This window comes from Papio anubis, chromosome 5 (assembly GCF_008728515.1).
Source record: "Papio anubis isolate 15944 chromosome 5, Panubis1.0, whole genome shotgun sequence".
In the NCBI taxonomy this organism is placed as follows: Eukaryota; Metazoa; Chordata; class Mammalia; order Primates; family Cercopithecidae; genus Papio; species Papio anubis.
The window spans coordinates 6,596,681-6,608,758 of NC_044980.1; the positions used below are offsets into that span (position 1 = coordinate 6,596,681).

The 12,078-nt window shown below is 36.8% G+C and overlaps 1 protein-coding gene across 7 annotated transcripts in view; it reads left to right on the forward strand.

The window, feature by feature from the left end:
* Positions 1–12,078, forward strand: part of ADCY2 (adenylate cyclase 2) — a 424,606-nt gene that overhangs the window by 183,542 nt on the left and 228,986 nt on the right. The window contains exon 1 of one of the 7 annotated variants that reach the window (XM_021939231.2): positions 8,639–10,252. The exons of the other annotated variants lie outside the window; for them this stretch is intronic. Coding sequence (XP_021794923.1) covers positions 10,193–10,252 — 60 coding nt within the window. The 5' untranslated portion in view covers positions 8,639–10,192. Of the gene's footprint in view, positions 1–8,638; positions 10,253–12,078 lie in introns of those variants that run through there. 7 annotated transcript variants of the gene reach the window in all.

The window sequence follows — 12,078 nt, forward strand, 5'->3', positions numbered from 1 at the left end:
GCAATCATACACTGGAATACAGCTGAGGAGTAAAAAGGAACAAGCAACTGTTACATGCAACATAGATAAGTCACGAAAACATATGCTAAGTGAAAGGAAGCCCAGTGCAAAGTGTACTGTGTGATTTTTGTATATAAGGGTAAGACTTTGGATGAAAAAATAGCAGAACAGTGGTTGCCTCTAGGAAAGAAGGAAAGGGAATGACTGGGAATGGGGTGATTTTTCCATAGTGGTAATGTTCCAGATCTTTACAGGGTTTTTTCTTCACTCTGATGGATGCATTTGTCAAAAATTATTAAATGGTACTAAAGACCTAATGTAAAGCATAATTAATAATATTGGATTGGGGAGGTGATTATAGTCCTGAAAGACACAATCCCAAAAACAATGATACCGAATGTTGAAATCCTGAAGGAACAAAACCCCAAAAATATCATTTTGGAAAAAATAAGTTTTAAAGATATTTATTTATATTCCTAAAAGGGAATTTACTTGAGAAAATATAAAAACATGACAGAACATTTCATAGGTCACTTTGCACAATAAAATAGGCAATAATAATCCATATTTTTGCATAAATACCTAGGAATAATAAGGACACTAGTATGACTGTAATTGTTTTGAGCAGATGAACTGTATTCATAAAGAAATAGATCAAAAAGGAGAATGTATAGACACATATCACTATGTTTGGAGATTGTGTGCACCCAGCTTTGTAACTGTGGTTCTCTGAAATGCCATGACTAGCAACCCAAGTCTTTATGTAAAATGTCTTTTGCTGAAATTGATCAAAAATTGTGGTGGGCCACCACCGCCGTTGCCCAGAGCTGAGATCTTGTGAAATTTTTATTCTCACAAATGCAGGTGTACAAAAAGATCATATCTCCACTTATGGAGAAAGTTTCAACATTTTTACAAATATGTACAATACACAGAAAGTTAACTTTGTGATGATGCACTTTTGTGGACACAAATTTGCAAAAATGCGTGAAATGAATTAGAACTCTCTAAAAGCCTCTACACAATTTAAACCTTCTCCACTGAAAGTGATGCAGAGATGAAATGCACAGCATCACAAATTGTAAAAATAATGCTGACAATTTAAAATCGTGGAAAAAAGTTTTTTAAAAAGAAAACAACTAAAAATCTAAAAATAATATTTGACTTATGAAAAAGTATATTACAGGGGGCTATGGGCACAGACAGTATATAAGACGTGGCCAAATTTCACCATCGTTAACTATATTTAGAAGTCTTTCATCACAATGAAGAGCTGCTTTTTTTCTTTTAGGACCTGGGTCTCCTCTGAGAATATGTTCACATTCATTTTCTGCGTGGCAATTTTGATTTTTTTAAATTCTTCTATGATTTGGTCAATATACACCAAGATGAGCATTCCCTGCCAATTTCTCCCATTGTCTGTGCCATGCCTCTATGTTGTTTTGTGTATGTGGAAACCATTCCACACGCATTCATCCACAGACCACAAATTTAGTGGAAACAATAATGGTGATAGAATAGCAATATCTTGCGTGTCCCTTTACCCTAGCAGGCACAGATTGTTTTCAATCCAGTCAGGACCTTCACTGGCTTCTTCAGGCAAATGTGGTTTTAATTCATTAAATGCTCCTGGAATGTCATCAACTGGAAGGAATGCTAATGCAGGCAAATGACACATGTTTAGACTGAAGTTTTCCATAGTTACTGTATTTCATAAGCCAATCTACAAATCGGAATTGTCTCTCAAAGACAAATAAAGACAATAAAAAGTTAATAGTCCCACCTAACATGATGCAACTAACATGATATAATTACCCTATGTACAACCCAAAATACACTAATCCCAGAATTTGGCTTTCAGGATTTCAACATTTAGGATTATGGCATTCAAGTTTGTATCTTTCAGGATGAGTATCCAAACCCATTGGATTGCACACCAGAACTTTGCTAAGAGTAGCATTTAGGTGTTCTTACCACCACCAAAAGAAGGTAACTATGTGAAGCAATGGCTGTGTTGACTTACCCGACAGCAGTCATCATTTCACGATTTGTATGTACATGGTGAAACATTACCCTGTACTCCTTAAATATATACAGTTTCTTGAAAAGAGTTAATACATGTAATTATAGGCACCATTTTACCTCAAAAATGAATCACAACCAATTTTTCCACTCACTCAATGACGTGCATGCTGAAGTGTGTAGGGGTAAAGTGTCCTGATCTCTGCAAGTTACTTTGAAATACATTAAAAAATAAGATAGATCAAGAGACGGAGAAGTAAATAAAGGAAAAGATACATGATAAAGCACATATAACAAAAAACACTCATTGTCAACCTCTGAGTGTTCACCATTCAATTCTTGTTAATATGTTGGAACATTTTCAGAATAAAATATTAGGGAGAAAGTAACAAAATATTCAATAGTAGTTAAGAAAATAAAATGTGGGTAATAGTAGTGAAATGTGGGAATTGCTCGCATGAGTCTTACGAAAATTGAATAAATTAGTACAGGAAAATCCGTCAGAAGTGCCCCTGGCCCACCAGAAGCACTTTTGCCCACTCCCTGTCATCGTCAGGATTCTTAGCACATCAGTGCCCACCGTTATAGGTCAGGTCGGCAGCCACGGCGGGAAAGGAGAGAGCAGAGAGTGAAACCAGGGCATCTCTGATTCATGAATCGCTGTCCTTAGCACTTCTCTTTAGCCTCCAGCCAACTCTACAAAATAGATGATGTCCCTGTTTTTACCTGGAGGCTCTAAAAATTATGCAGCTTGATGGCAAATTATGCAGCGTGTCTAGTAAAAAGGAGAACTCAAGTTCTTTCCAGGGCTTTCTACTTGCCCTTTTCCATGGATATGTTGAAAAGCGTTAGATCATCCCTTCTCACTCTAAGAGAAGTTATCCTAACATAATGGACCAAAATCTATGTTATTACTGAACCCCAATTATGTGGATGTGTTCCTTTTTTTAAAATCATGTAGGGAAAAAGGGCCCAGGGAAATTAAGAGGAAGCAATGCACTGTTGGGTAACTAAGTAATACAAAATTGACTTTTTTTTTTCTTTTTTTTGAGACTGAGTCTCACTCACTCTGTGGCCCAGGCTGGAGTGCAGTGGTGCAATCTCGCCTATCTGCAGCCTCCACCTTCTGGGTTCAAGCAATTCTCCTGCTTCTGCCTCCTGAGTAACTAGGATTGAAGGTGCTGCCACCATGCCTCACTACTTTCATTTTTGTAGTTTTAGTACAGACGGGGTTTTGCCATGTTGGCCAAGCTGGTCTCGAACTCCTGACCTCAAATGATCCACCCGCCTTGGCCTTCCAAAATGCTGGGATTATAGGCATGGACCACTGTGCCCAGCACCTCAAAAATATTAAATAAGTAAATAAATAAAAAGATTCCCATAGGTGTTTGTTTTCCTTTGTCCTCTGGTATATTTGCAATAAATTACCATATTGCTACTGAAAATCTTTCAACGGCAATTATCAAAGATTACATTTTCTTAGTTGGCATTCTTTTAAAAGCAACCAAGAAAGTATTTTTCTTGGTAACACTAACAGGGGCCGTTTCAACTCCGTGACTATTTTGTGCTGACATCACGTTTTAAAACTTGAGTTCTCATTTAGTGAAAATACATCATTTTTTCTTAACACACATCTTGTTTTCTAGTAACTGGTAAAGTGAAATTCAGCCAACTTGGTGTATATTTTTCCCTGTATCATGACTGGTGGGTAAGATTATCACTATATTTAGAAAGGGAAAATAATATACTTATTTTATTTATCTCATTTTCCTTTTGTTCTGGCAAACCAATATGATAAATTTGGATTAATCCATGGCAAGCTGATCATGGCATTTAAAGGTTAAGAAAAAAAATTATATTAAATTATTGATGTGGAAATTCAAGACAGGATGGTAATTTTTTAAAACAGTCACTTTTGAGGTCCTAACCACATTAACAGGACTGTCCTTCCCGTCAGCTTCCCCCACCCTCATCCATTCTCATCCTCCCGTCTTCCTTTCCAGATCTTCTTAATGCAGGCCTATGTCTGTACCAAACAGTTCTATGTCAATTCCTGAGTTCGGACAAATGTGAGGGAAGGAACTGTGCAGTTAATTCAACCGTAACATTTGCTGCAGGTCTTCATTTTCGAATAGGAGACAAGGTCGTCTAATGAGCCGCTGACAGGAACGTGCTGTGCTCTGCATCTCAGGGGATGTCTTCAGGCAGCTCACCGGCTGTCTTTAGCTTGCCCAGACAGGCCCATGATAAACTCACGCAAGAGTGGCTGAGAAAGGCCTGCAGTCGGGTGGCAGTGTAAGTGTGTGGACTGCGGCAGGTGAGCCGTGGAGAGTCCTCTTTAATTTACAGCAAAGGCAAGTGAAGGTCATTTGAATGGAGCTCCTACATGGATCCTATTCTATGTCTGTGTCCGTGTTTATATCCATCGCCACATCTCCATCTATCTATCCCTGCAGATCCCTCTTTGTAGATGCAGTATCATCTAATTTATCTATCTGTAGAGATAGTATTTATGTCTGTACATAGACACACACATACATAGATAGGCAAAGATAGACAAAGACATAGATATAGACGATATAGATCATTTAATCCCCTAGTTTATAGGTGAACAGTTTGAGGCTCAGATTTGAAGAGAGTGTCGAGAGTTATAGACCCAGTGACAGGTGGAGTCAGGTCCAAACCCTTTCCTGCCCAGGCCGGAAGTGCTGTCTTTCAGCTGCACCATGCCATCATTCACACAACTAACTTCAACTCATCCCTTAGGACTTAACTCAGGGATCACCTGTTGCAGGGAGTCCCCACTCACCCTGCTTCCTTCCTGAGGTGGCATCCCTCCTCCCAGTTGATCACTCAGGAATCCTTGTCTAATTGTTGTCCAGCGGCACTAAGCAGTGTGGTGAGTTTGATCTATTTATGTGGCATCTTCCCTATTCTGTTGCGAGATGCTTGATGACACATAGCGTTTTCTTTCATTTCAATTTTATTTTTACTTTAAGTCAAAGCATTGACATCTATTATAAATATGATACATGTATGTAGTAAAAAAAAAAAAAATTAAAAAGTCTTCCTTCTCACAGACCAATCTCCCCCAGAGTTCCACAGCTGATGGGCTCCTGTACCTTTTAAGGAAGAGGTGGGATGTATCTTTGCATTCCTTGAATCTTAGGTAGGACCAGGTGCCTGGAACATGGTAGCGGATTAAAACCTGCCTGGATTACTTCACAGATGAAGCTCTTCATCTTAAGAATGAAGTTCTATTCAGAATGATAGCAATTAATTTAGAAAAATGATTGCTATTTATGTTATGGACAAGTGAGGGAAAGATTTGGAGAAGGAGCAAATAAAAGAGAACATAAATACAGGGTTGTAGAAGAGGATATGGAAACATTGAGAGAATTGGTGGATTAGAGGTTGAGCTGCCAGAAATCTGGGACTGCTGATGTCTCTTCTCCTGCTTTCCCATTAAAATGACAAGGACAGGCCAACAGTCTTATTAAAATTATTATGTCAATGCTAGCTAATGCAATTAGTCAAGAGAAAGAAAAAAACTAAGTATTAGAGAGACAGTATAAATTTATTATTACTTCTATTATAATCCCTGTTATTGTTATTGCAAATAATATGTTGATACCAGAAAACCCCCAGAAAAGTAATTAGAAGCAATGTAAGAGGCTGATAAGCCTTCCTTATTTCCGTAATATGGTTATAAAAATGTCATAGAAGAAAGGATTCTATCAAATATTTTTAAAATGCAATGTTTTGGAAAAAATTAACGAGAAAAATAGAAAACATGTACAAGAAAACTAAAATTCTTTCCTGAAACACATTTAAAAATCCACATAAATAGGGAGTGTGGACATACCATGTTATTGGGTAGAAATAGTGCATATTACAACACGGCCAATCTTTGCCAGATATATTTATAATGGTAAAAATACTAATCAACAGCCCACTGGGCCTTTTTTGGTGATTGGATAAAATAACGCTGTATTTTATTTTTAAAAGTAAACCAGAAATGGCATCTTAAAACATGCACCATCAATTACGGGTTAGATAGATCAATGGACTGTTCCCATTGACGACAAGCTTTTTCTGTAAAGGCCCAGACACTATTTACATTTTCGGCTTCATGGGTCAAACTGCTCATCTCTGTTGTTTTAGCACAAATGCAGCCAGAGACAATATGTAAATGAGCATGGCTCTGTTCCAATGAAACTTTATTTATGTAATTTTCATGTGTCACGAAACATTATGTTGCTTGGGAATTTTATTTTAATCATTTAAAAATGTAAAAATCATTCTTAGCTCTTGGGCTGTACAAAAACAAGCTGCAGGACTGATTTGGCCTGTAGTTTGTAGTTTGCCAGTCCCTGGAATAGATAAAAGAGCAAAGAAACATAATACAACATGTAAGTAAGGAAGATATTGTAAAGGAGGAAAATAAAAGTTATCCAATAAACAGGTGTTAGGAGTGGACTCCATCATTGACGGAAAAAATTATGTTAAACCTTCACTGTCCAATAGCTAAAATAAATTCCAAATAAAAAGTTAAGTGTAAAAAAATTAAGTGATTAAAATTAAGAGTGAAATGCAGCAGGTAAAACTAACCAATTTGCAAGGCACTGTAATGGTCCTTAATAGCCACTTGATAATTACACAATAGCCTTGACCATTACAAAAATTAATAGCATTAAATTGCCTTATTCACCCCAATTTATTTTGTGAAAGGTTTGCTACTGTCTAATTTTTTTAAGACTTTAGTAAAAGGCTGGGAAAAACAGATGAAAAACATACACTGTAACCAACAAAGAAAATGATTCCAATTTTGTTTTTACAAAATATATAGACAAAGTAAAAACGACTGGAAAGAAATGAACAATGTCCACTGGCAAAAGAAAGAAAGAAAAGAAAAGAGAAGAGAAGAGAAGGGAAGGGAAAGGAAAAGAAGGGTAAGGAAGGGAGGAAAGAAAGAGAGAGAGAGAGAGAGAGGGATGGAGGGAGGGATGGAGGGGGAGAGAGAGAGAGAAAGAAAGAAAAAAAGAAAGGAAAGAGAAAAAGAAAGAAAGGAAAGAAAGAAAAAGGAAGGAAGGAAGAGAAAGAAAGAGAGAGAGAGAGAAAGAAAGAGAAAGAAAGAAAGAAAGAAAGAAAGAAAGAAAGAAAGAAAGAAAGAAAGAAAGAAAGAAAGAAAGAGAAAGAAAGAAAGAAAGGAAAGAAAGACAGACATACTGCTGAATATCTAATTTTGTAGTGAGGAAGACATTTCTAAGTCTAAAAGGGACTCTCTCTGGGCCCTAAATTCTGCCCCTGTTTTCCTGAGTGTTCCTCCTGTTTGTCCACCAAAGTTCAAGCATCTGTGAAGAGTTTCCCTCTTGCTCCTCCAGGAGACAGAGATGGGCTATTGGGGGTAACCAATGATGCAGCACTCGGGAGCTCACAGCACTTTTCATTATTTGTGCATCCAGAGGAAACACTACTAAATCCCCTTTTTTCTCTCCCAGATACATTAAAGCCATCCAATGAAGTAAAGCCTGGGTTATGCAACATTAAATGAGTCCTTTCACAGCTGATTCCAAAAGGCCTCTTGGTCATGAACTGCTTCATCCTTACCTATCTATTTAGGTCTTAGCCACAAGTGGCTCACAACTGTATGGCCAACACTAGTACATCTGGCTGCTGGAGAAACCCAAATCCCATGGCCAAGCAAGTATTTAGACTCCACCTGCTAAAACCAAAATCAAAGCCGACAGGAGCTATTGGAAATAACATAAAATGAAATGAGTCTCTTGGGGAGTCACTGCGCTTCAACTAAGTGCAAAGGACGAAAAGGAGTAATAATGTGAAGAGAGGTGTAAGAAAGCTAAATTTGGGACACTTGCCAAAGACCATAGAATATAGGGATTATTAATTGATGTTGTAAATCTTTTTGTTTTGCCATCTAATTTCATTTACTCAGATAATGATAGAAGCTTTTCTTGACAGATGTAACAGAGAACAGAATAAATTGGAGACATACTGCTGCAAAATTAGATTACATTTAAATGTTGGCTATTCTTTTTAAAATTCTGTTTTTAAAAATAGTTTTATAACCATGTAAGTCATTCTAGGATCCTTATGTTCTCTTTATCCAAAGCCATATTTAAATATCAAGACTTTTGTGCTTGTTTGGATTTAGGGGAAAAAATAAGTGGTTCACTTGTGACCATGTTAAAAAAAAGAAAAAAAAAAGCAAGATTTTTCTCTCTGTAGATAATTTAATAGTTTAAGTGTGTTGCCTGGTTTTTTGTCATCAGAAAAGGTGAAATATTACACAAAATTATTTGACAAGACCATACTATAGTTTCATAATAATACCAAAAGTAATGAACATTATGGTGTGGACAAAGTCAGCCCATAGGAATCCGCAATGTAAATGTGGTTATGTTTAATATATAGAGAAAAGGGTCCAGTATGTTTTTGCTTCTAGGCATTTAAAAAGTTTGGTATTAATTTATCTTAACCATTAATATAGTCAAGACTCATTATTTATTTCTGTAATTGGTTTTTAAAATATTTTAACATTAGAAAAATAAATAATATTCAAATGGAAAAAGTGGTTATTTTTCAAATCTGTGGTCTTTTTATATTTTAAAGGTAATTCAGTTTTATCATGATTTCATACACATCTTCAAAATTATAGTAGGCAAATTTTGGAATGATTTTGTTTTTAGCTTTTGAAATTGCTCATGTGATTACTGGTGACATTATTTAATTAGAATAGTTTATGGATTTATACTTAATTCAGTTGATCGCCATCTAAAGTGTGCAATTTACATTTTTAAGGGAAAATAAAATATTTATGAGTTGATATACCTATGTCAGAAAACTCAGAGACAGAACCTTTTTTTTTTTTTTTTGGCTTTTTATGCATTGAAACTTGTTTATAATTTACTACTCCTAAGATGATACTCTTGCGATTTTTGTATAACACCACCCTTTCAGTATAGATTCTATCAGAAAGTTTAAGAAAGTAATGATCACATTTATGATTCTGCACATGAACAGGACAGTGATGGGAACTTGCGGTCAGGACACTTAAGCTGGAACCTCCCATCTACAGGCTACTTATGAATGAGTCCTCTGAGGCCTTTTATTTTAATTTGATCATTTCCAAACTAGGTCTAGTATTTAATGTCTGTTATCTGTCTACCTCAAAGTACTAAAAAGACTCATTTTGATCATGTTGATGGTTATACAGCAACTGTGTAAGTCTTCATCCTTCCTATAACACTCTCTCCAGGGCTAGAGAATTAGAAGGAAAAGGTGGGGCACCGGGTCTCAGCCATGAACCCTCAAACCAGGAGAGCCAGATGTTCCAGCCCTGGGCAAAAACCCAGGAGGGCAATCCATGCATAGAAGCAAACACACCTGGATTAGAAGTCATTGGATGTTATGCCTCTTAGTTTTTACCAAGGACTGGTGAAAATGGTATCTCATTTTAATTTCTTTGCATTTTCCTGGCTGCTGGTGAGACTGGGTTTCTGTTTATACGTTGACTGGCCATTTGGATTTCCTTGTCTTTGAAGTAACTTTTTCAGTCTTCTTATCCATAACATTGTTTTCCTTTTCAATTTGTAGAAGTTACATATTTAATAGGAATGTTTCACTTTTATTTTTAATATGTGTCACAAGTATATTTATCCAAGCCTGCCATTTGGCTTCTGCCTTTGTTTACAGTGGCATTTGCTACTCAATTTAAACATGTGGTATGCACACATGGCTCTTTCCTCTTATTGCCTTTAGGTTTCAGTCTTGTTTAGAAAAATATCTCCCATTGCCAATATTACAAAGAGGGTCTCCTAAATAATTATTAATACACTTTTGCGTTTTCATTCAAATATAATTCATCTGGAATTCATTTTTAAATATTATGAAAACAGACTCTAGAAATGTTTTCTTTCAGATGGAAGCTGATATCGTTGGATGAATAAAAACTAAGATTCTGTAGTAAAAAATTGTTATTAATAATGATTGGTGAACTAAATAAGGAATAGATTCAAATAGAATGTTTCTGTACCTATAGGAAAATAAAATATAATTCAACTGAAAGAAAATGAAATCTGGAGAAATGGCAATGGAGACTCCCAGTGGGAAGACGTAATGCCCAGCGGTGCCCATCCTTTCCTATCTAATGCACCGACGTCAATTCCAGTCCAGTGTTCATCTTTCCTGGAACTGTAAAAAAAAAATGGTAAAATTTACAAAAAAAAAAATCTTGAGAACATACAAGAAAAGTATAAGTAAAGTAGTAAGGAAGACCTTGCTTCTGTGTAATGATAACATACTGTGAAATCAAGGTTGGTATTGATGCCAAAACAATCATCAGTTAACTGTTATCCTGTTATCCTGTCAATAAACATAAACAGAGGAAAATTCCAAAGGAGAGAAGTTTTGGAATGAATTAAATTTGAACAAAAACTGGGCTTCATCTTATACCAGGCAATGGAGAATATCCTCCTTTAACTGTGTAGAACATGAAATGCGTCCCCCCATCCGGCCCATTACATCACCTCTATTAAATAGTAACAAAGTACAACTTATTTCCTTTAGAAGGCGAAACTTAAGGAAAAAGAGAATTCCTCCTGGGATTGTGTGATTTACCATGTTATATGTGATAGTATGCATAGCTTGAGGTTTTATGTTACTTACATTCTATAGGTAGATATTTTTGGCACCAAGCCTTTTGTATCTGGGAGATAAAATGCAGATGGGTTTGGGGACCAATAGCAGGAGGGAGAGCTGTGAAAGCAGCTGCCCAGCGCCCTCTGGGGGATGAGCACGAATCGAGGAAAACCTTGAAGGAGTGAAGTTTTAGAAGGAAGTAAATTTGAACAAAAATTCTGGGCTTCATCTGGGACTAGGCAGTGGAGAAAATCCTACTTCAATTATATAGAGCACCAAACACACCCACACACAACCCACGCACAAAAGTACCTCTATATTACTTCAGTGTAAAATGTGAAACTAGCTCATGAACAGGACACGTGACAAGAAAGTGAATTTGTCTTGCAGGAGTTTTAATTAGAGAGGTTGTTGGCTTGATCCTGGCCAAGGCCGTTCGCATGCAAACAGAAAAGGCATGGACTCTGGGGTCTTCCTCTGCCAACCCCATGAGCATATTCACTTCTCTCCTCCTGTAATGTCACACAGGACTTTGTCACCAACAGGGATGGAGCATAGGAGAAAGAAGGAAAGGATAGGATGAAAAAAGAAAAAAAAAATAGCCAAAATCTGCTAAAACTCACTCAAAAAGAGGAGACTGGAACTTTCCTTGTTATAGAATACTGACCCAAACAGATCCATATCCATTCAAAAATATCCATTCAACATAGATTAGCTAAATGCCCCCAGGCGCTTTTTCAAGAAGTTGGGGAAAGCTATACACACATATGACAAAAACTCTGTTCTCATGACACATTCTAATTGGGGGAAGATGAGACAATAGGCAAACATGAAAAATATAACATGGCAGAGTGTGTTAATTGTATAGGAGGAAAAGTAAAGCAGGAAATGCTATACAGAGCTGGAGAGGAGATGCAAAAGTGTCATTTGAGCCGAGAACTGAAGGATGCAGATATTTGGGTTAAGAGAACTCTAGGTACGAAGCACAAGAAAACCAGTGTGCAGTACAAGAAAAAGCAAGCCAGCTTTGAGATTGGAGGGGTGGACATGAGCGGACCACAAATAGCTTGGGAGGCAGTGTTAAGGGCACTGACTTTTGCTCTGTGTTGATTTGAGAAGGATTATGAGAAAATCCTGGGGGCATTTAGCTAATCTATGTTGAATGGATATGGATCTGTTTGGGTCAGTATTCTATAACAAGGAAAGTTCCAGTCTCTTCTTTTTGAGTGAGTTTTAGCAGATTTTGGCTATTGTTTTTCCCTTTTTCATCCTATCCTTTCCTTCTTTCTCCTACACTCCGTCCTTGTTAGTAACAAAGTCCTGTGTGACATTACAGGAGGAGAGAAGTGAATATGCTCATGGGGTTGGCAGAGGAAGACCCCAGAGTCCATGCCT